Consider the following 25869-nt stretch of genomic DNA (forward strand, 5'->3'; position numbering starts at 1 on the left):
CTTATTTTCTCCTCTTGATGTGCTGAAGAGAAATACTTGCTCTCTCTTTTTGTTAGTTATTCCAGTGTCTTTTTTTCTTTTCCCTGTCCTTTGTCCTTTTAGCTGTTTGTATCCTAATCTAGTGAGTATTTAGGGTTATTTCTTGGGTAGGGATCTAGAGTCTGGCCATCAACATCTGTTGGGATAGAAGCAGATATAATGGTCAGACATTAATGCCCCCCTGAAGGTACGTGTCCATATACACATTGTTCTCACAGATGGGATCGCCCCGCTTCTCATGCCAGTGGGCTTGCCACCAGTCGACACCCTCCTACAACTGCGATGGCTGCAGCTGATTGGACGAACGTGTCACGTGGAGCCGGCTGCTCCCAGATTTCAAAACCCATAATGGCGGCTCTTTCGAAATACATTCTCTTTTTTTCACTTAAAATAGTTCACCGAAACGTGTTTCTGAAAACATTCCAAGCGAGAAATAGGCCATGCAGTTGCTGAATCTGTCTTCATTACGCTACCTGAATGCATTGCACGGCTGCTCCCGTAGAAATGAATGGGAAGCGTTGAAATTACTTCAGTGCATGGTCAAATTCCTGTAAACCTGAGTTGATTTATACGTTATTGTTTATAACGGTTGTCAATATTGCCATTTTAACTAACTATTAACTATGCATGTTGACATTATATTATACATAGTCTCGCACTGCCAAACCTATCTCCACAGCGCTGTGGACTAAGGTCTGGCTACACCAAAGACACGTTCTGGGATAGGAGGAAAAAAACGCTCTGGGTTGTTTGCATTTCTTTAAACCAATCCCAATCGTCACTAAGCTCCTGACACACCGACGGTGGCTCTGCAAAATAATCTCTGTAAGGAACTTGTTTTGGTAGAAATTTTCACCCCGCAAAAGAAAACCCCACATACAATATTAAATTAATTTAACTGTTCACACAATACAATAACTTGGGCTATTTAAATAGCTGGATACATGGTTAAACCTCATTAGCTCTTACCAGTGTATCGCCGTGTGTATTTTGTCCGCAGCAAATTCCAACCAATCGGTCCCAAAACGTCCCAATTAGAGAGTGAATGCCGTAAACATATTCTTTGTAATTCTTTACAATCATTCCCCGAAAGAACCAAGCAGGCCTGCCATATTGCACGATCCAAATTTTCTTCAAAACTTTATATTGTCAGCATGTAGCTTGCTAGCTTGCGGTTTGTTGTTCTTTCCCAAAGAGAACGTAGTTAGACGACAACACACAATTACATATTATCCTGGAAATGAGCTGTCGACGATCCAGACTATATTCTGCTAAACGTTAAATAGGTAATGTTAGCACGCTCAACGTTTGCACGGATAATTATTTGTATGCACAGCATGGTGTAACAGTTTCTCAACATATTTACATAGTTTTGCATTAATGAAGAAATAAATGAAATAATAAATGAATTTGCCTCTGCAGCTTTTCTCCATCCAGAACTTTTGTTTTCTGCAGTATAATGTGCATTATAGCCTTGTGGTGGTGCTTGCATGGCTACAGTTTAATAGTCCTGTTTTCCCATCTCTGTCTTTCACCCCACTCACACTCATGTTTTACTCATCTGATAGGCGTGCAGATTTCTGCATTCCCAGACCGACAGGAACAGGAGTCACGGCTGTTCCCTAATGCCCTCCTTCACTCCCCGTGAAACATTACCCATAATTCTTCGTCCTCACGTCTGTCTGCCTCATTGCTTTTGCATGAAGTCACCATGTAGGTTTCTCTTGCTCAGTGAATCACGCTGCATTATCCGACCACAGGAATAACAGCCATTGCCAGCATATTTAATCATCCTGCATAGTTCTCTCCGCCTGCCTGCTTCTGTCCTCACAGCTCTTTGTCTGGGTTTACAGTCTCTCTGTTCTGCGTATCTCTTTAACCACACATATTTTTCTCTTCCCTCTGGCCATTAGAAAACCCAAGATTAATCCATAACTCTGAAACCCAGAGGATAAATATTGGAATTGCTTTGGGGGAACAAAGTGTGCGTCACTTTTAAATTTGAACAAATAACAGAGAGAAACAATGCACACAAAGTTGTCATGTACTTGATCACAAAGTCTATTTTCACACTTTGCCCTCTAATGCTACTAGATGCAGTTTGTTTGGCTTTATTAATGCTCACTGTCTCTTCTATGCAGAGAATGTCTGGTGTTCTGTACCAACATAAAGGGAAACTAAATGCACCATTTTTACGGCATCTGTTATAATTAACTTGCATAATATGGTTGCAAAACTAACATCTTTTGATGTGGAAACATTACAGATTATTATTATTATTATTATTATTATTATTATTATTGGACAGATGATTAGATGAGAAGCATTGTCTTTTTTCTCTCCCCTTTATTTACTCAGTCTCATAGCTTACTGCTGACTGTGCAGTATCTGTTCCTTTTCTTTTTTAAATGAGCCTCTGCAGTCGGCTTCTCTCTTGTGTTTGGTCTTCACTGAGTCAGTAGGAAGGCTGACAGCAGCAGCTCGGAGCAGCAAAGAGCTTTCAGGCAGGATTCATGACATCAGCTGCCTGGCGACGCGTGTCCAAGAGACAATAAGTAAAGTAGTAGCAGTAAAGTAGAAGGAAAGTAGACGTTTTTACACGTCTACACGGGCTCAACACATTCTCACTCTCCGAGTGCGTAAAATACGGACGCTTGGTCATGTGCCTTTAGCATCGGGACTCTTGACGTCACTTTTGACGCTCTGGGTCGGGACCTACTGACTGACATGTGGTCCAAGAACGGGACATTTAGGTTTAGGAAAAGATCGTAGGTGGAGTTACAAAATGTATTTTTGTGCGACATGCGGGACAAGAACGGGACACGAAACCCGGTCTCCTGAGTGATAGTCCTGTGTTGTCTGACCCATCCGTCACCCCAACCAACCTCCCTACGCGGCATTTTGGTCGTTCATACCACTCGCTACCGTTGTCGCTCTTCATACTACGTCATCTGACAGCAACAGATTCTCACTCCCATCACGTAAAATACAGACGCTCGGTCAGCTGCCTTTGGCGTTGTTATTGACGCTAAAAGTCTCCTTTAGCGTCATATCTAAACGCGCTTTATCTAAACGCGCTTGGTCGGGACTATTGCCGTCACTTTTGATGCAGTTAGGTTAAGGGAAAGGTCGTGGGTGGGCTTATGGTTTTCATGACACGCGGGCATGTAGCATTGTTCCGATACCAGTATTAGAAATATCTCTGATACTGCCTAGTATACGAGTCCATTCACTAATCTGATATCATGTAATTAAGCCCCAAGAAAAATGTACTTCAATGTAGTTATTTATTTGTATATGTTTTACGCACTGGTATCGGATCGGTACTTTTCATGCCCCATAATCACAGCCCCATAGAGCAGTATCAGACTCAGAATCTGACTAGAATCTGAGTGTGACGATGTCAGGCTACAGTAAACGGACCTCCTAAATAAATTTTAACTTAAAAGTTTTTTGGGGGTCTCAAGTCTTGGGCATTACATTAAGTTCAAGGCTGCACTAAGGTGATAACTTTTGAACTTGATTGAAAGACCAAAGCAAAGTTGTTCTACGGCGGATTGTCTTTAGACAAAACTTAATATTTGAGAGCTTTTGCTGCTTTTGTTGAATGGAAATGTTAAATGGTTTTGTAGAAAAGCATGTTTTTATTTAGAGAAAAAAAAAAGTATTGCTTTGATACCAAAGACTTGTTATCGATAAGCCACTGATAAAAAAAAAAAAGAATTTCAAATGACAACCAGAGTCCCAAATCCAGCTGTCTGTGGGCACTACCAGCCTGCCTGGCTGCATCTGAAGGCAACATCAGCAGCGCCATCTGCAGTCTGTGTTGACCTGCACAGCAGCGTGAGCTGCCTCACACAGGGAAGTCACAAACACAAACAAAGAACGTTTTAGTTTGACTCCTGTGCAAAAAATTGAGTTTTTATGACCCCATACGCAACATACTCTTGATAAGCTTAAGGTGATACTGCAATACCTTTGTTGTATTACTTGCTGTTTACTGTGTGAAGGAGAGTCTGCAGACAGAGCTCAGTACATCAGGTCTGCAGATGCTTTTGAAGTAGTGAAGGGAGTCCAGCTGGATCATCATCCAACACACACACACACACACACACACACACACACACACACACGCTGCATGCTGTGTGTTCACCTTGGGAGTGTGTGTGTGTGTGTGTGTGTGTGTGTGTGTGTGTGTGTGTGTGTGTGTTTTTGCCCTTCAGCTGTCCAACAGCCCCCTCCTCCCCAGCATCCGTATCTTCACATCGTCGCTCCCCCCAGGTCACAAACTGCTGTTGACGAGATAACGGTGGGGGGAGCTGCCCGGTTGCCATGGTGACACTCTCCGCAGGGTGGGTGTGCGTGTTAACGGAGGGGGGTGGTGGGGCTGGTTTATCCTGGCAACCTCTTTTTTTGTAACAGCAAAAACCCAATGCCATGCACTGCTGATACATCCAGGAGATGGACAAAGTAACAAACAGCAGAAATTAGTCAAATCTGAAGCACTAAAGGCATCTTTGTAACATGTTGCCGCATGGTTTGAGGTGTTTTATGTCCGTCTCTATGCATACACCTAAATTTCTCCCCAGACTACTTTTTCTTTTCCTGTTCTGAACTGCCAGGTTGGGCATCTTTTTGCTTTTAAAAAACATTTCTGAAGATAAAAAAACCGATTTGTAAAGTCAGCAATGTCCTGTGTTTGTTGAGACTGTGTCAGAGAGGTGTTTATTCAGTCCTGAGCCATCCTGTTCCTGTAAGTGAGACTTAACATGTCGCCACAGTTCCTCCTGCCTGCTTCTGTTTATTCATCTTCTGAAATATTTCATAATCAGCCCTGTTAGTTGCCTCCTGGTTCGGAGAATTTGTGATTTTTTTTTTTTTTTAAGTCTGACGGTGTGGATCAGCTTTCAGCTTAAAATAACTCTTGCTCTGTGCTCCGTAGCCTCTTCCTGTTGAGACTCCCATTGTTTTAATGGACTGGGAAGGATAGGAAGATTGAGTCTGCTTCATGTGTGTTTTAGAGTACAGAGAAAAGGAGAGTAACTGAAGAGGAAGAAGCAGAAAATACAAGCAGAAAAGAATTGTTTGAAATGTTAAAGGTCCATTTGTAGACACAATGCCGGCTTAATGTGTTTTTAATTTCAGCTGAGATGAGTTGAATCGGTCTTCAATGATCTTGATTAGGTCCAGACAGAGAACACATTTAATGACATTATATTGTCTTTTTCTTTTTTATTATCTCTGTGAGCGTTACAGCGATTACATCCTTTTAGATTTTTCCTCTCTGAGCTTCACTCTCAGGCTGTATGTCAGCACTGCTGCAATTTAATTACAACACTGTGTAGAGGGAGGCGTGTATTAGAGCTCTGCTAACTCTAATAAACGAAAAATGAATGTTAACATCACGTAACATCTTTGTGTTTGACACTTCTACACAGCAACCTGAAAAAGGATACTAAAATCAGCTATATGAAAGTCACCGTTAGTTCACACACACACACACACACACACACACACACACACACACACACACACACACACACACACACACACACGCGCACAATCAGCCTCCTACAGTAAAGAGCAGATTGGAGTGGAAAGCCGTTGTGCCGCCTCCAGTTGAAAGCACTACAGTGATTCTGCTGCACATCAAAGGCAGCGTGGGCACACACACACACACACACACACACACACACACACACACACACACACACACACACACACACACACACACACACACACACTGTATAGGATATATACAGTATAGTATATTTCTCATATGTGTGGGGTCAAGTTCTGATGACCGCGAAAGGCCACAGCTTATGATTCACATCACTTTCATACTCGAATTGCGAGCCCTTATGACCTGCCTTCATGTGAATGCGTTAGTGCTGCTACTTTTTATTTGAAATTCAAGCTTCTGTTTGTTTGAACATGGCGAAAATGTAATATTGAATTTGTAATGATCTGGTTCAGATTCAAAATTCACAGTGTACAAGTGTATTATTTGTTAACGCAGAGTAGAGAAAACTAGCAAGTTGCTCTGAAGGAATAGTCGCGATGCCAAACAATCCTGTTAAGTAATGTGAGGAAACATTTTAGATTTGATGCCACAGCTGTAAGTAGTCCTCCAAACCATACGACAATATCAATATCATATATATAGAGGTCATTTCTTCCTGCCCTCCAATACGACCCACAGGACCTGAGAATGTAACGGTCGCCGTTTTAAACACGCCGTCAATGTTGTGATATGGTCACAGTTTGGTTGTTAAGGCACCAAAACTGCTTAGTTAAAGCTATAGTGTGTAGTTTCTGTCACCCCAATGAGGAATTCTAAGTGATGACAACAAAACTGTTGGTGCGTCCACATGATACAAACTATCAATGGCCGCGCACCGCCCCCGTCTTCCACGCAGGCTAGTAGCCAAGGAGGACTGCGAGGATTAAAAAAAAACATGATGGACTCTTCAGAGGACATAATCTTCACTCGGGCTTCTAGCTGGAAAGTCACCCGACGCCACAATCTTCTGAAGATAGTCATACTGAGAAATCCAGAGAGAGTTGTGTGGAGCTGATAGTCTTAATTAGCTTTGTAGCAACTCATTTGGCGATGGCTTGAACGTTATATCAAAAAGTTACGCGCTAAAGCTTTAAGTTTACAAAAAGATCATGGTTTGGGTTAAAATCAGACATTACTTCACTTCCGGGTTACGTAAAGCGCTCTTATACTTTTCACACGTTACTCTCAGTAGTAACATTACTTCCTGCTTTGCTCCCGCCACAATTACTACGGCCACTAGATTGCGCCACCACTGCTAACGTTAATGGAGAGCCGAAGTCACGCCCCTTCCGGTGGACCTCATCAGACCTTAACTTAGAAAAAATAAAGTGAACGGTAGTGAACGGGGAGAGGCAAATTATTTTTTGATCCCGTTTGAATTGAGCCATGGATTACACGTATTATGTTCGTCAATTTAAAAGATAATTTTCAACCGAAGAAAGTCTCAGTTAGCCGTAGGTTTGTCGTAGTACCTCTTAGTTTAGTGTGAAACCGCGGTGAACTACATCTCTCGTCTTACACAATTTACGTCACCTAGCTTGATGCTCAACTTGCTCGCTAGCTAGTTAGCTAGCTTAGCTATGTTCCACAACACATGTAACTTCATCGTACCTGTGTGTTTTATCCAGTGAAGTGTTTTCAGCAGATAAGCAAAAGAACAAGCGAGATCCTCTGCTCATTAGAGTAAAGTTACATCTCCGGTACCATACACACAGACATCGTAGCTTCAGCGAGACGTCATCCATGCTAAATTTAAGTGTGTAGTCTTTGTAATTACGTATTTTCACAGTCTTATACAACGTTTAACAATAAACAGAGACTTTCTTAGGTTGAAAAATGTTTTAAATTGACAAACATCATATTTGTAATCCATGGCTCAATTCAAACGGGATCAAAAAATAATTGTTATCTCTCCATTGACTCTCGTTCATTTTTTGTATTTTTGTAGTAGAAGGGCGGGACTTCGGCTCTCTATAGGAGTCATAATTGCTGCTTGAAAAACTACCTATGGGAGCGTTTTATCGGTGGAGGGCAGTCTCAAAAAGCTCTCTACTGCAGGGTTATTCAATTCAAATTCAAATAGGGCCAGTTTGCTAATTGTGTCCCTACCCCTACGTCTATCAAATAAAGTCAACAACCTGCATTTCCACATCATTTCAACAATATGTATTTTCAATTTTCAAACTTGGATGCTTTTAAGATATAGTTCCATTGAACTTGTATGGAAAGCTTCCTCATTGCAGAGCTTATTCTGTATTGTTTTTCTGGAAAATGTTATAAAATGTTAAAGGACAGCCTGTTCTCTGTCTCTCTGTTCATGTTTCAGAGATGCAGAAGAGCTCATTGATTATGATCTCCACACTTGTGATTGGCTGATTAATCGAGTCCTCTTCAATGCCTCATTATTCCTCTCGTCTTTCATCCTGCTGCTGGCTGTTTGTTCTTCCTCTCCCCCTCCTACTCCTCCTCTTTGCTTTTAACCTACATGCTTCTACTCTCCTTCTTATCCTTTTTTTTCGGTTTTCCTCTCCGTCTCCATCCTTTTTTCCTTTGTGCCATCTCTTCTTCCTTTTCCTCACTCCAACATCTCCTTCTCTCCTATCATCTGCTTCTTTTTGATCCTACTCTCATCCTTGTTCTATTTCCTCTCCTTCTCCCCTCTCTTCCACTTTTCTCCCCTATTTTCATGGATCTTTTCCTCGTTCATTCTTCTTCTCTTCCTCCTCTTACATGCCCAGCTGCATACATGCTGTGTGCACGCGCGCACACACACACACACACACACACACACTGTTTTCTAGGTCATCGTGGCGTTATATGAATAATAAACAGCTGTCTTTTTTTAAAGAGAATTATTTAAAGGATCGAGGGAGACTCATCCATGCTCTCTCGCTCTCTCTCTCTCTCTCTCTCTCTCTCTCTCAATCTTAAATCCTCTTTTTCTTTCTCATCCATCCTTTTTACACCCGGTTTTCTTTACTATCTGTAATCTTTTTATTTCCTGATTTATAGGCTCCCTTTTTTCCATCTATAATCTGCCTTTCAACCTTTCTTTTCCTGCCCTGCTTCCAGGATTTATTTTTTTCTATTAGTTTGTTGTGATGACTACTATACTACTACTACTAGTAGTAGTAGTAGTAGTAGTAGTAGTAGTAGTAGTAGTAGTCACTGTCATCAGCATAGACTTAAATAAAAATATTGTTCATTGTGAGACGTTCAAAGCCCTGTCTCCTCAGATTCATTCATTTTGATAGCGTGACATGACTCAATCTGTTCGTGCCTGTACTTCTGTTCTCATTGGCTTCATCAGTCACAGACCAAGCGTTCCAATTTAAAATCTGCATATAAACAAGTATGGTCCAAAATGTCCTTCACGAGTACCCCAGCATGCATTTCACATCAATCAGAGGTGATTGCAGACACCACTGAAACTCACAGCTGTCATTATTTCCACCCTACAACTGGTACAGCTGGGGTCGGCAGTTTTCTGGAGAAGGCAAAAAATATACCAGAATATTAAAACGCAGCCGTCCTCTTGCAGCTCTCTCCCCTCTTTGCCCTCAGCCCCTCCCTTCGTCTTTATTTCATTTCATTTGACAGGGACAGTGCATAATAATAAACATTTCTGTAAATACGCCAGATTTATCCAAAAGGCTAGTTTTCATCTGCAGTCCCTGGCCAGATTTTACAGTAAGCTCCCTAAAAAGCAGATAAACAAAAACAAAAGGGGTTGAAACACACATTAGTCCATATAATTCATACAGCAACTTGTGTGTGTCCTTATTCATTTCTTTTTCTCTCCATCTCTGAAACGCTTCGCCGATATTGGGTTTTATTGGGTTTATTGTCGGACTCTCTTCTAGAAACTTTTTGAGAAGACCGTGGGTTGCTTTGTAGTGTGAGCAGTTGTTGCCGATGCTGACGCAGCAATTGTTTCTGCAGGATTTTCCACCAATGAATCAGGCTTCCACCATCTGAAGGGGTGTGCACTGCACGCACATCTGCATTTGTAGAACAGCCAATAGAAACACGGTCTCTCTCTCTGAAAAGGCCTGTGATTGGCCAAAGTCTCCCGCCACGTCTCCATTATCTAATAACAGAGCCAAGAGGAGGTGCAGAAGTCTAGATTTCTCTCAGACCACCTGAATTACAACATGCTGAAAGATTATTATGGAGACTTTTTGCGTCAGTAACAAACGGCAAAGGCACCTGACTAAGCGTCACTTTTTGACGCGCTGAGAGTGAGAATGTGTTGACAAAACACCTAAATGACACAAGTAGATACATTTTCTCTGACCTTTTAGGAGATGCAGTAATTTTTATTTTTTTGGGGGGGGGGCACAGGCTGTAAACACAACATCAATATGATCATGTGTTAGCAAACAGTTGCTTATTTACACATCCAGCAGTCCAACTCATGAATGTAAGTCCAATATTCACTCTTTGGTAACACTTACTTGATACTTTAAGGTATCTACATAAGAGTGTCATGACACTGTCATGAACACATGACAGTGTCATGACACATGCACTCTAACCCTAACTCTTACCCTAACCCTAACTTGTCATGACAAAAACTGACACTTACTAAAAATTGTTTATGACACATTCATGACAGTGTTATGTCACTCTTATGTAGATACCTTCAAGTAAAGTGTAACCCACTCTTCTTTAAACTCTAGTTTGGTCTCCAGCTGCTAATTGCTCCACTTTGTTCACCAGTCTGCCAGTAAGTGCGAGAGAGAGAGAGAGAGAGAGAGAGAGAGAGAGAGAGAGAGAGAGAGAGAGAGAGAGAGATTTTGAAAGCAGAGTGACTCGGCAGAAACGGACGGGATTGAGGATTGAGGGAGGGGAGATGAGGTCAGCAGAAAGTCAGACGGTGCCCAGACTAACGCTTCAGGCTGAGTAAGGATGAGGTCATTTGGACTGGAAATGACCGCCACACACCCACACTAATACAACATAGAGACACATGGACGTCTACAACGGTGCATGCAGCTATAAAATATTTTTATATATATATATATATATATATATATATATATATATATATATATATCTATCTATATCTTGCACTTCCTGTCCTTTATGCTTTTTGTTGACAGAGGTGTGTTTGTACGTCCTATGGTTAAACCACATGCACATTTTATCTTTTATCTCTACATCTCTAAACTCAACTTTATTGTCATTTATTTCTATAACACGTTGACATACTAGTGTGAAATATAAATGGAAGAAACGGCTGCAGCCTGGAAAGTTCAGGCATTCTTTTTAAAAATGGCTGATCCTGCTTAACCCTTGGAGGACCAAAGACGCTCCGGCGAGTCCAAGCGATGTTTGACAACAGTCCTACTCCAAAAGTGATATTACAAAATTTCATTTTAGACATTCATTTACTATTTTATTCATATATTACGCTAATTTTGTGAACCCAAGACATTTGTAAACTCGTTTCAAGCACCAAAACATTTGAGCGTGAGTATGTTTTCACAGGAGATTTGACAAATATTTCCGCTTTAGGGCCAGATTATATCTTTATACATTGTTTTTCGGGCGTCGCTGTACAGAAAGCTGAGTTTGTTCTGACCAATTTGATGGGGCTCAGGTAATGCAAATACCCTAAAAAGGAGTATTCAAGAAGATATCTAAAAATGCCCTTAGATCATTAACATCAGAGGGTTAAAAGGACCCAGGACAATTATTCATCGACACCAACCTCCTCCCCGCAAGACTTTCAGAAATGCACTCACACTTAAAGGTCCAATGTGTGGCAATTTCTCCCATCTAGCGTTGAGATCATATATCAACTCTCTCACGCCACGCAGTTCAAAGTACGTATTAAAGCTACGGGAAAAAGCCAAGATACCCATTAGCAGCATTAGCAGGGCCTGTGAGTTTATCATGTGACAGCAAAAACACGAAAGGCGGATATGTCCCTTACCGGCTAACGTATTTCAAGATGGAGCATGAATATGGAGCGTCTACCCCAGTTCATGCAAATGCAAATGTAGAATTTCAAGCCAAAAGGAATACTTGGAATTGATGGTGGTGGTAAATATTCATGAAAAAGGACAAGTTTGTGAACGGGCAACACAGATTTAGATAATGAACAACTAAAAAACGTTACACGCTGGACCTTGGTGATTTAAATGACACGCAGAAACACTAAATTTATATAAATGTATGCAATCATTGAGCGTTTGCGCTGATTGAGAGCCTGGTGAGGAGTTTTATACCTATTGCAGTTTTAAAAAAATATAATCTTCAATAATCGACAGTGCACCGCTCTCCAGTTTATAATCTCCTGTTTAAACCCTGATAGATTATAAAGGGCAATTTCTCTAACCTCAATCCCAGCACACGTTTAATATGTCGAAAAATCCATTTGGATCGCTGTCTCCTCCTGTTGGCTTTCCCAGCGTCTCCTGATTTGATGAAGCGTCGGTCAGCATTAGAGAGAACACCATGAATACCTTTTATTCATCCAGATCCAATATTTAATAGCTAAAGCACGACCACGTTTAAATCCTCTTTACCTCCACCCGACCCAGCAGATGGTCCATCATTTAAACACATGCTTTGCGTCAAATGATTGTATCACACCGATGGAAATTTATTTAAAGATACAAAGTAACTCAATACATTTCTTTACTTTCTTTCTGTACTTAAGTGCAATTTTGAAATACCTGTACTATTTGAGTATTTTCATTTTATGGTACTTTACACCCTACTACATTTAGGTGTACATTCTTTTTTATTCATCTAAGTATATTTTTATATGTTTTATTGACAATATTTACCTGGATCTTTTTTGTAATGGAGTATTTGTATTATTGTGGTATTGCTTCAATCTGACTATTTTCTGGACACTCACTGTCAACATGTGTATAAAATGGTGCACGAGACATCTTGGATTGTGTTTGAAAAGTGAGTACTTTTAAGAGAGGGCATAGATAAGATTTTAAAAACCAATAATATAAAAATGAAAGTATATCTTAGCCCAAATACAGCTGAAGATGACAAGGTGAGATGTCCTAAAACGGCCGCCGTACAGATGACAAACCCTTTAGGCAAGGCAGCTTTATTTTTTATAGCACATTGCAGCAACAAGGCAATTCAAAGTGCTCTATTCTGTTCTCAAGTGATTCAAAACAATTAAAAACATTTGTTAAAGAGAATATTAAAACGGCTAAATTAGAAGACAGGTATGAAATACAAAAATACAAGTTACAGAGAAGAAATAAACAAAAGCATCAAAAAGAAAAGTCTTCAGCCTTAATATAAAATAACCGAGTAGACTTTGTAACAACCCTCAGGACAAACTTTACATTCCATGTTTACCTATCTAGTAATAAAGATGTAAGACAGCTTCACAACTCATATATAGATGCTATGGTTACAGACTTGTTTTTGTTGTTGTTGTAATAAACTCATTCTGACTAGCAGGTTACAGGATTTTACAGCAGGAGGTCAAACAGTTTTAATCTGGAGGTGTCGGCTAAACTGTAATCTCTGTCGCCTTCGTTCAACCTCAGCCAAAGAGGTCAGAGGTGAAATCTGTGTGAAGGCATCATGTGTGTGGGCATGCAAATATATGATTTCATATAATGCAGTGAGCATATACCATGTGTGCCTGCATATATACTGGGGCTGTGATTGTAATTGTGTCTGTTGTGCTGGAAAAAGGCATCGGTGGAGAAGTCACAGTGGTCACAACTGAGAGAGGTGTGTGTGTGTGTGTGTGTGTGTGTGTGGACTAGGGCTGCCTCCTCTTAGTCAATTAGTTGGCTAATCAGTTGTTTAGTCGACTAGGATTTCTTTAGTTGATTGGTCACTTTTTATGCTTTTTTTTTAATGCTGAATGACTTATTTCCAAGACAATTATGAGCACATCTCTGGTAAACACAAGATTTAAAGTGTTGCTTTTGCATGATTCTTTGTGGAGAAACTCCGCTTATCGATTACTAGTGTTAAAGTGCCCATATTATGCTCATTTTCAGGTTCATAATTGTATTTAGAGGTTGTACCAGAATAGGTTTACATGGTTTAATTTTCAGAAAACACCATATTTTTGTCGTACTGCACATTCCTGCAGCTCTTCTTTTCACCCTGTGTGTTGAGCTCTCTGTTTTAGCTACAGAATGAGACCTCTCACTTCTGTTCCATCTTTATTGGGAGTCTCACATGCGCAGTAGCTAGGTAAGGACTACTAGCTAGAAGCTAGCGCTGTTAGCGGTTAGCCACCTCGTTCTCAATGGCAAAACACTGCTACAACACACACTAGTTCACCCTAATCTACAAAATAAATTGTATAGAACTACTTCCATGTCCCTTTTCTGCAGGAATTCCAGGCTAAGTTGGAAGTGCGCCCTCGTTTAGAAGAAGTTTCCTGGCTAATCCTGCCTTGTACTGACTGAAGTTGGAGAAACAGCTAGCTGATGTGGTATTAGCTAAAGGGGTTAGCACACACCAAATGTTTCTTCCGATTTTGACCAGCTAACCCGGAAACTGAAGGCAGGATACATTCAGAAAACTGTATTTCACTCAAAACAGCATGGGTGGATTATTTTTTTCAAGTTTGTATGTGTGTGGAAGCACCAGACACAATAGAATACCCCAAATCCCAGAAAAAGGGATTTTTTTTCATAATATGGGCACTTTAAGGAAAAACTAATTTCACATATGTGAAGAAGGTTCGGGAGTCTTATGATTTACACAGAAGCATTTAATAAACACTCAATTATGGAGACAATTAAGCAGGGAGGAAAGTATAACCACGATGTGTTATTGTGCAATGATGTCTCTTAAGTTCCTGTCTTCCTGAAGGAGTATTTAAACTCATGCTGGAAGCGTTACATTTAGCTAAACCTTCAAGGTAAACTAGGATATTGCAGGCGCCATAAACAAAGACGCTAAAGCATAGTTAAGCCTGTCTCTCTCTGGGAAGTATCAGATGATAAAGCCTAGTTTCAGCTGGCCCACTGACCTCCAAAAGGAGGAAGTCTTGAGACAAAACATTCCTTTATCATGCAGCTGCCTAGATTCCTTGAATCTGTAGAGAGAGGAACATATTTATACATGAACAGTTTTGGTTATTAGAGACTGGCAGAATGTTCTCGTCCCCTGACCTGTGACCCATGAATGACCTGATGTTGTCTGAGCTTTCCCTTTAGTCTCATGATACCACAACATGGCATTTCCGGAAATTCCACCACAAGTAGGGCTGGGTATCGTTAAAACATTTTTTCGATACCTGTAGCGATATCGATATCGTGACTTTGATACCGGTTCCTGAGCGATACTTCAATACCAATTTTATAAAATCCTTTTTAACAAAACAGTAATTACATTATGGCAAAAATCTTTTTTTTTTTGATTTACTTCTTACAGCTTGAAATTTGGCATTGAATGACGAGGCATTTTTCGACACTCGATACTATGGAGGCAATTCGGTCGGTGCCTAAATAGTTCTTAAAGAAGTTTGGTACCCAGCCCTTTCGATTAGTTAACAAAATCATATGAGTGTTAGTCAAGGAATAAATGGTATATCTAGTTGAGGACAGACCTAGTTTGGACTTGTTCTTTTATTCATGCAGACCAAAGTTTTATATGCAAAAGGGAGGTATTTTGTCCTCAAGAGCTATGAGTCACATTGACCCGTTTTCAATTTTTGTTTTATATCAGAAAATATAGGATGTAGAAATAAGCGCTGAAAATTTGTAGAAGAAAAATTTAACAATTTAAAACGTTGGAAAAAGCAAAAACAAAAGCATGAAAAACGTTGAAAAAAAACGTTGACGGGAAGACAACACAAGGGTTAAGGATTTAGACTTTGTATAGGGTTAGAATTAGTTTACGGTAGGCCTGTAAAAATTATTACATAATTGTCAATTTTTTTTACGTAATTGTGGCTTCCTTAGGGGTATGGCTGTTGACGGTAATTGTTGATTTTAGATTAGATAGATAGGCCAAATATATAACTATATAAGTGATTATTGGTCGGACTGTTGAGCTAAAGCTATGCTAGTTGTTTGCGCTTGACCCTAAACATGTTCATAGGGAAAAAAATTAAAAGGGAGGATACAGTTAAAACATGTTTTAATGATAATAAAGAGGCACCTAGGTAGCTCACCTGGTAGAGCATGCGCCCCATGTACGGAAGCTAAGTCCACGCTGCGGCGGCTGTGGGTTCGGTTTCCTTTGCTGCATGCCACTTTGCTTGTTTGAAAGCCATGATGTCTCTTTCATGCCATGGGACCTTTAATGTTAATGGATGTCCTGAGTGGTAAGAAAGTATGTTTGTTGAGGATCTGTGCGCTTTTCTACTCCAGGCAGTTGCCTCATGTCATTCATCAAATCAAGTAATCGGCTTCACACACACACACACACACACACACACACACACACACACACACACACACACACACACACACACACACACACACACACACACACACACATAAAGCAGCTCTATCAGTCATCCTAAAGGGGTTTGTAACCCTTGTGTCTGGTGACGATGGGAGTCACTTGTTCCGAGAGTCGAACATTAGCAATCGCTATGAAAACTCTGCGTGCAGCTCATCAGTTTCATGCTCTGTAGCGTTAAATTGCATCGTTCCCTATCAAATCATATGAAATTTTATTCAACCGTCTCCATCAGGAAGCAGCTGGTTGTGTTATCTGATGTTAATCAGTTAATCAGAGTTGTGTGGCTGTGTTGTGTGTTAGCACCGCAGTGTTAACTGGAAACACACTGAACCCAGATCAGCCTGAAGTAACACGAGTGTTGATATAGAAGAGATGGGATGGCATGAGAATGGGAAAGCACTTGGCAGCTCTTGTTCTGCGGCACTGAACGCTCTCATACAGTTGTTCTCTGTTTGAGAGGGATTATACTTCTACCGCTTGTTCATATACAGCAGTGAGTGCACTTACTGTAAGTCCATCCATCCATCTTCGTCCGCTTATTCGGTATCGGGTCGCGGGCGGAGCAGCTCCAGCAGGGGACCCCAAACTTCCCTTTCCCGAGCCACGAGATATAATCCCTCCACCTAGTCCTGGGTCTTCCCCGAGGCCTCCTCCCAGCTGGACGTGCCTGGAACACCTTCCTAGGGAGGAGCCCAGGGGGCATCCTTACCAGATGCCCGAACCACCTCAACTGGCTCCTTTTGACGCGAAGGAGCAGCGGCTCTACTCCGAGCTCCTCACGGATGACTGAGCTTCTCACCCTATCTCTAAGGGAGACGCCAGCCACCCTCCTGAGGAAACCCATTTCGGCCGCTTGTACCCTGGATCTCGTTCTTTCGGTCATGACCCAGCCTTCATGACCATAGGTGAGGGTAGGAACGAAAACTGACCGGTAGATCGAGAGCTTTGCCTTCTGGCTCAGCTCTCTTTTCGTCACAACGGTGCAATAGATTGAATGTAATACCGCACCTGCTGTGCCGATTCTCCGACCAATCTCCCGCTCCATTGTCCCCTCACTTGCGAACAAGACACCAAGGTACTTAAACTCCTTCACTTGGGGTAAGGACTCATTCCCTACCTGGAGTAGGCACTCCATCGGTTTCCTGCTGAGAACCATGGCCTCCGATTTAGAGGTGCTTACTGTAAGTTGTGCTGTAAATATCTCAACAACTCTCAGACAGATTGTGGTGATGTTTTTGTAGGGCTACACACCATATGGCAATTTTATCAAAATCGCAATATAGACTAGTTTAGTATGCAAATGGCAGGGGGGGTGCAATACATATAATACATGCATAACCCATATTTGTTAAAGGCAAAATATGTGTTAAACCAGTCTGAAGTACAATGGTGCTGCAGGGACGTCCCAACCTACAAATCAAATCCTACAGACTAAATAAAAAATCTGTTTGGTACAGATCCAAAATACCATTATAATGATTTTTAAAAAATTATTTGAATATTTCCCAATGAGAATAATGATACAAAAATGATCATTCCCTCCAATATCGTGAGTCATATCGCGATATCATTAAAAAAATCATCGTAATTTTCCTCGTATGGTGCAGCCCTAATGTTTTGTACTGACATTGATGATTCCCAGAGGATGAATGCTACAGACTTTGGGGCTCCTCTGACTTTTCATTTAGCGTCATCAGCTCAAAATTTTAATGTGTCCAATACCTTGGTTTATGATCAAATACCTGCAAAACTACATTCCCAGCTGCCCCGGGTGAACTTTGTGTTTAGTGCCAATGAGCAAATGTTAACGTGCTAACACGCTAAAGTAAAATTGTGAACATGGTAAACATTTGCAGGGTTAGGGTTAGGGGTTAACATTGCAGTTACCCTGACCTCTGCTTAAACAACTGTATCTCTGTTTTTTTTTAACTGCCTTTTATAACAGGGCTGCTGGATTATGGAAAAAAAAATCACAATGACTATTGAACACGATTACTCATTGACTTTTGGGAAGATGAACAGTGAAACAAATCAACGGTGAAATCACCTTGAACTGTGAAATTTCCCATAATACTTTTCCTGTTTGAACGTTTTTTGAATTCCCCTTCCGAACACAAGACAAAATCAGAGTTTACTCGCAAAACGTAATGCACCAAACAGTCATTTTTCTCAATTACGGTACTGTGTTTTTGTGATCGTTAGGAGCTGAAATCGCGATCAAAATTCTAGTCATTGCACAGCCCTGCTTTAAGCAGCGTTTATGAAGCTGAAACTTGATGCACTATCCCTCTCTCTTTCCTCTCTCTCTCTCTAACAGGGCCTTGTACACATATGAGGATGACAGCAATGATTTGACACTGGCATCATCAGGAGGTAAGTTTCTGCTGTTTCTTTTTTTTTTTCATCAATCCAGTCCATTAATTGAATATTTTTCCTCTCGCTGTTCTCATTCTTTTCATGCCTATACTCTGTAAGTACATTAGCATTGTGTGTGTGTATGTGTGTGTCTGCGTGTTTGAGTGTGTCTGCGTTTGTGTGGGTGTGTGTCTGTGTGTGTCTGCGTGTGGGTGGGTGCGTGTGTGCGTGCGTGTGTTTGTGTGTGTGTGTGTGGTTGTAACTCTGATGAGCTCTGCAGGTTCTGCTGTTGCTTCGGGGGGGAAATGATCACGTTGTCTGTCTCCTGATTGTTACCGAGCCATCAGAGAGCTGGATTCATTATTATTAGGGTTAATGGCGCGCGGCATGATCATTAGCGTTTAATGAGACTCCTCCGTATGTGATGCACACACAGACAGTAGAAAAGGGTCTTCCTACTTTCTTCCTTTAATAATATCATTGCATCATGGTATGCGTGAATTAGCAAATAACCATGTGGACCAAACCTCACTGGAAGGACTGTCAAAATGAACAGCCACATTTATCTTGTTTATCATATAATACAATTATTATACTTAATGTTGTGACTCAGACTCACATATTTTCTATATGTTTTAAAAAGCATGGCTGGGTGTTTATACTCTGAAGCACACACAGTGGAAGGAAATCAAATAAAGATATTTATCTGAGCAGTTAGAGTGCAGTAATGTAAGCAAGATATTTTAAGGACACAAATGGAGGGATAAGATAATCCTTTATTAGTCCCACAGCGGGGAAATGTGCAGTGTTACATCAGCAAAAAGAACGCAAAATATAATTATAGGTACTTAAAAAAACAGTAAACGGAACAAAGAAAAAGCAGAGAAAAATATAATAAGTAAACAGACTGAAAGGTTGAATACACATCAATGCATGGAGAAAAGAATATAACGATTTTGTACAGTTATGTAAACATTATATATATATATATATATATATATATATATATATATATATATATATATATATATATATCTCACATAAGTGAGTTGTCAGTTTTTATGTACAGTCCATGTGGATCAGTTTTAGAGGTGTCAAAAGTATTCCCATTCATTACTCAAGTAGAAGTATAGATACTAGGGTTTGAAAAGACTTTTGTAGAACTTGAAGTATCAACTCAAGCTATTTACTTAAGTAAAAGTGTAAAAGTACTGGTTTCAAAACTACTTAAAGTGTAAAAGTAAAAGTAATGTAAGGCAGAGATCTTCAACAAGGGGTCCTCAGAGTCATTGCAGGGGGGCCTCCGAATTATTGTACATTTTTGAGTCTTTAAAAAAAATAAAAATAAAATGCCTTAACATAATTCCAACATATTAGTAGCAAATATAAATTCCCACTGATGATTGGCTTACTGGCCTATAGGTAAGGTAGTCACTAAGATATCAGCCCACAGATACAATTAATCCTAGATTTACTGTGCCACATATGTAACATTAAAATATGATTTATAAAATCATGCCAACAATTAATATTTTAATAGCTTATGAAAAAAGGGTATGTAAGAAGGCTTTAGGTTGCCCTAACAGTTATTGTAGGCCCAGTTTAATATGCAACTTAATTTCATACAATATGTAGTAGGGGGTCCCGGCTACATCTCACTTTAAGTTAAGGGATCCTTGGCTTAAAAAGCGTTCAAGACCCCTGATGTAAGGGGGGGAAATGCCATTAAGGACAACAGCTTAACTCTAAAACGCGGGGACAAAATCATATGACTATAATAATGTTACAGTATATTAAAATCATACCTGCAAACTCAGAAGGGCTGAAAAAGGTGACACGTAGGCTACATCTCTTCTGTGTTTTTCAGACAACGCCAGCTACAGTCTGGTGTCAGACTCCTCTCCAGTGAAATATAGACACACTTTTACACCGTTTAGCTCTCAGCATTTTATCATGTTTACTCCATCTTCTAGCTAACGCTAGGCTAACCTGCTTCAAACTGTAGTGTTGACTAGCGTCCCGTGCGGCGATGTTCAGTTCCCTCTAACGTCCGTTTTCGGAGCATCGCGCAGGCACCTAAGGCACCGAAATCCGTGTTGCTATTCGGTCCGGTAGATAAAGGTCGTTAAGGCACCGGTGTCGTATTAGCACCGGGTCTGTACAGGTGTTATGGATCGCGTACAAACCAATAGGGTGTCGGAATGGCTATGTTTATACTTCTCATCCAACCACAATCAAATTCACTCTCTCCGGATGGAGCGATTTGGATAGGTTTTTTTGTGTGTGTGTGTTTTTTTGAACGATGACTGACGAGCCGGAATAAAAACAAGCCGAACTGAAATATGAGTAACGAGGCTATTTTTAAAATGTAGGGAGTAGAAAGTACAGATAATTGCGTGAAAATGTAAGGAGTAGAAGTAAAAAGTATGCTGTAAAATAATTACTCCAGTAAAGTATAGATACCCAAAATTTCTACTTAAATAAGGTAACGAAGTATTTGTACTTCGTTACTTGACACCTCTGATCAGTTTTGGTTGTAAAGACTGACAGCAGCAGGAAGGAAGGACCTGTGTGTAATTAGATACATTCCCGATTAAAGGGGCGCTATGTCTTTGCTCGCAGGTTTCTCTATAGAGCTCCCCCTAGAGCTTCAGAATAGATATTTGGCAGCTCCTTACTCGTGTCTGACTCCTCGCTCAGTCAGTCTGCCGTTTCGTCTTTCTCTGTTGCTCCGACAATGCTTTCCTAGCTTTCTGCTTCTTTTTTGCCGGCTCAGCCATGACGATAGTGTGAGAAACTCCATCGCTACCTTGTTCTTATAGCTAGCCAGTTCCTGAATGGGCGTGTATGTGTGCAGTGCCGTGAAGCAATTCGTTACATGGCAAGACCTGATATCACGATACTTCCTGACGCTGAGGCCGGCGGCTCGCCGGCCGAAAGTTGCAAGGTTGGTTTTTCCGCTCGCAGGCGCTAGGGGGGAGCGAGACGACCACCATTCAACCTGAAAAAAGTCATATAACCATTCCAGTGACTTTGAAGCTGTTCAGTTAAGGTAAATTAAGCTAAAAAAAAACTGCATAGTTCCCCCTTTAAGTTCATGATTTATGCACAAACTGGAACTTAATAGATCATAAACAACATGATCCCATAGCGTTTTATGATACTGTTCTTAAACTTACTGTTAACTTACTGCATTGTAAGTAAACTGAATCTTCTGCATCAGCTCGCCGCACTGTTATAGTTGAGTCACCAACTGTTGAGTCCGGGTCATGTCTCGAGTACCCAGCGTTTGAGTCCAAGTCCGAGTCAGCAAATAAGAGTCATGTCGGATCACGAGTCTAGAGAATAGCGACTCGAGTTGGACTCATAACAGTAGTGAGAAACTTCATCCAACTTCTGAGTCTTATTTCATGAATGCTTGAATCCCGAGTCCAAATGCAAGTTATCAGTGCACGAGTCGAGTCACGAGTTCAGAGAATAGCGACTCGAGTCGATCTCAAATCCAGGAGTCCAGGACTTGATTACTCAGTCACTGGCTCGCCGTTAGCGGAGCAAATAACTGGGAGGCCTGACTTGGACGTCCCAGTTGATTTCTGTCCTTCAGGTGTTTGTGTCCACTGTTTTTTTAGTTTTTTTTACAGGTGATGTTTTATCAAAGAACCAGACACTGACCAATAGGGCTGCATTAAAATAATCAACTCTCCAAATAAAATCGATCTTTGTTTGTGTGATCTGATTTCGATTAATAATATCCAGAAATCAATCTTTTAATCTTGGGCGTAATTTACGATTACAATAATCAAAACAGCCGGGGTAATGAAGTCAAACTGTTTTAAATGCTGTGGCAAGTAAATATTTATTGTTCAGATGTGCATAATTCCTATTAAAAAAAATATCCTAAAACACGTGTAACGTTTTGAATCAGCAGAAAGTTTTGAACAATACAGGATATTGATTGATTGATTGAAATAATAATAATAATATATACATAAAAAAAGAAATTTTTCATGCAGAAAAGGCACAAATTGTTGCAGGAAAATTCGCCAGAATGCAGGAAATTGTGCAAGTGTTTGATGCTCAAAATGTCTTGATGGAACCAAAGTATAACCCACCACAGACATTTTCTGCAAATCTCTTTTATATCTAAGCAACATTGGTATTGCAACTGAAATTTCTCTAACCTAATTGATAGTCGATTCGGAATTGTAATCTGGAGATTGTAATCTGGAGATTGTGTTCTGGAGACCTTGTGAATCGAAATCAAATTGATTTGGGAAATAATTTGCGATACCCGGTCCTATTAACCAACCTCACGGAGAGGCGCACACGGAAAGTACTGAGAGACAAAACTGACACTGGACGTGTCTCGTGGTTTTACTTTGATGCACTCTTTTAATGAGAACCACAGCTTACTCTGTGAGTCTAATTTAATCATCGACACAGAAGTCCTGAACAAAAAAGCGCTGATCACATGAGTGGAATAAACTGTGAGAGTCTGCATCACTAATGCTGCAGAGCTGCGTGATAAAGAGCCACTTCTGCCAGCAGCGGTCTTAGTTTCCTTCATGGCGGCATGCTTTTCCTCAGAGAGACGTGAATATTTCAGAGGAAGCACAGTAAGCAAGTGTGTTCATCTGCGCTGTAAGCCTCAGAGAAATCGATCTGGCTCCTCACATCAGAACCAGTAGACCACATGTCTGTGTGGCGTTCACACATATGTGCGTAGAGATCTTTGAGATATGGAGAACGGGATCATAATCTGAGGCTACATTTACCTTGCTACGTTTTTGGTTTTTAAGCGTTGTTTTGAGCCAGAAGCGATCTCCATGAACTAATCTCCGCTTTAAACTAACACGGCCAAACCAAAATATCTCATCAACATTCTCGTATACCGGGCAGATGCGTGTGCCGGGGTAAACAGGAGGCAGCATGTATACTCCGCCCGTTGCTGGTAGTTGCCATGGTAACGTTAGTAGCTTAGTCTCAGAGAACGAGACGTCTTGACCCAATCAGGCATAACGTTGGCGTTAGTGGGCATTCACACCAAGCAAAGTGATCCGGCGATTTTCCGCAGAGTGATGAGTTTGAGTTGGAGTTGGTTTCAACTTTTCGCCGCAGCCTAAACGCGTTGCCCCCGTTCATAATGAATGGAAAGACCTGCGTTTTTACCTGACCCTCTGACGGCCGATGCAGCCTGTCTGAACGCAGCCTTACAGTACTGATCCATCTTTGCGACACGACTGAAGCATGGTGTCGCGACGTAATACATCTATGTTGGACGAACGCGTCACGTGGGTCTGGCTGCTCGAGAATTTCAACTGACTGTCATGGCGGCTCGTTGAGAATACGATCTCATATTTTACGAAAATAGTTCACCGAAACACATTTTAAGCGAGAAATAGGCCATACAGTTGCTGAATCTGTCTTCATTTCAGATCGACAAAGGTTAGTTTGAAAGATTTTTGTCTACTTCTACTGGATTGTCACGTTCAACGGATTAATTTGCATAAAGATGGGCATCGGCCAGCTTCTTGATGCAGCGCTGCCTTTCTGGGGTGCTTTGCGGGCGCGTTAAAGTTGCTTGACGTCACCCATAGGAATAAACCTGTTGACAGAAGCGTCGCACGGACAAATGGATCACCAGCATTAGTGTCCGTGTTGCCAAAGGTCTCCGTTTGTGGCCGTTGAGACGGCAACACAACCCTGCAGAACCAAACCAAAACGGGTCCAAAGTGTTTTAAATTTCTCCGGTTTAGGGGCTCGGAAATGCTGGAGCAGTGTGAACGCGAAGTGTAAACGTAGCAAAAGATATTCATTTTCAAACCAAAACTTGGCAATGTAAATGTCTCCTGAGGCATAAAACTAGCAGCCTGGAACACGATGCTGCTGATCGGAAGAATTCAGAATCTTTCCATAAGTAAAAGTAGCAACACAAATATATGTAGGAAAAAAGTAAAGGTTTTGCATTCAAAATACTACTTGAGTAAAAGATCAGAAGTATTAAATTAAATTGTAGTAAGTATCAAAAGTAAGTGTTAAGTATTGGATAATGTAGAGCGAGACTGTCCTTATAGTGAATGCAACCCCCACCTGAATGCTTATTACACGGCTACTTAGCAAATAAATCAGTAATTTCACACAAAAGATTGATTTTAAAAGGATTGTATTGCTTCCACTAAAGAAAATAGTCCGTTCTGTCTCTGCGGTTGGAAGACTGTGTCCATAGCAACATAAACTCTGTAGCCTACTTAGCCTAACGTTACTTATAATTCACATTAAACTGCAACATCCGTTGATGGTTAAGTAACACAAGGTGAATGGGACTTCTTTGGGAATATTTATGTTGACGTTTCTGTCCTCGTTCATCTTGTTTCCTTCTTCTTGCCATTACTATTATTATTACAATGTAAACATGGAAGGAGCATTTTAATGTTATATCTGGTCTAAAGACCCTTATATAGTCTACTCTAAGGCATTTCATCTGTCACAACACATTATATTTTATAAACCAATGTTTTTAATGTGAAAGCTTAATCTGCAAAGTAACCACTAAGTATGGCTGTCAAATTAATATAATGGAGTAGGAATATAAAGGAGCCCAACATGGAAAAATAGTCTATGAATTGTACAGTGTTTGACTAAATGTACTCCGTTTGATTTGATTTCTTGAGCCTGAACACGCAACAAAAGACCAGAAATCCCTGAAAGTCCGGATCAGCACAGAACCACAGTTAGTTAATAAGACATCCTATTGGTTTTTCACAAATAAGTGATGCTAGAGTAACATAATACATTTGGGCCTAAACGGTGATTACTCTGAGTCTGATTCACTTTAAATGTTTTTCGCAATTCCCCCTAATGTGAACCCCAATGTTCCCAGACTGGATTTAGTTATTTTTAATGATTGTTTCTCACTACGTGTGCAGATTCAGAGGTTGCAGGTTCAAAACAACAGCACATCTTAGAGCAGAGTTACATTAGATGCTCTCTGATTGCTTTCTTTCATACGTTCATGAATGTGTTGATCTTGTGTGCGTGTGTGTGTCGATAACCGGTGCAGCCTCTCCCTGGTAGAGGACATTACTGTATCCTCTTGTTCTGTGGTGCAGGAGGCGGTCTGGCAGAGATCACGCTGACCTTTGACAGTGCCAGGGTGATGTACGGCTTCTGCAGCCTGAAGGAGCCCACCGCCGCTCTGCCACGATACATCCTCATCAACTGGGTGAGTCGTCGGGTCAGAGAGGGGGAGGGGAGAAGGGAGAGGGGGGGGGTGGTGCATGACGCAGGCAACACGCACGCATGCATGCACACACACGCACACTCCCTTTCCTCACTCCGACATCTCCTTTTCTTCTTTCATCGACTTCTTTTTTCCCCACTTTCATCCTTCTATCCATCCATATATTTCCTCTCCTTAACCCCCTGTCTCTCTTTCTTCCTTCCCTCTTTTCTTGGCTCTTTCTTTCTTTTATTCAGCTCTCATC

At 40.9% G+C, this 25869-nt stretch overlaps 1 protein-coding gene across 2 annotated transcripts in view; it reads left to right on the forward strand.

The window, feature by feature from the left end:
- Positions 1-25869, forward strand: part of dbn1 (drebrin 1) — a 154936-nt gene that overhangs the window by 99451 nt on the left and 29616 nt on the right. For both annotated transcript variants that reach the window (XM_028596220.1, XM_028596221.1), the window contains exons 2-3: positions 18348-18403; positions 25495-25607. In XM_028596220.1, coding sequence (XP_028452021.1) covers positions 18348-18403; positions 25495-25607 — 169 coding nt within the window. The remainder of the gene's footprint in view (positions 1-18347; positions 18404-25494; positions 25608-25869) is intronic.

This window comes from Perca flavescens, chromosome 13 (genome assembly GCF_004354835.1).
Source record: "Perca flavescens isolate YP-PL-M2 chromosome 13, PFLA_1.0, whole genome shotgun sequence".
Taxonomy (NCBI): Eukaryota; Metazoa; Chordata; class Actinopteri; order Perciformes; family Percidae; genus Perca; species Perca flavescens.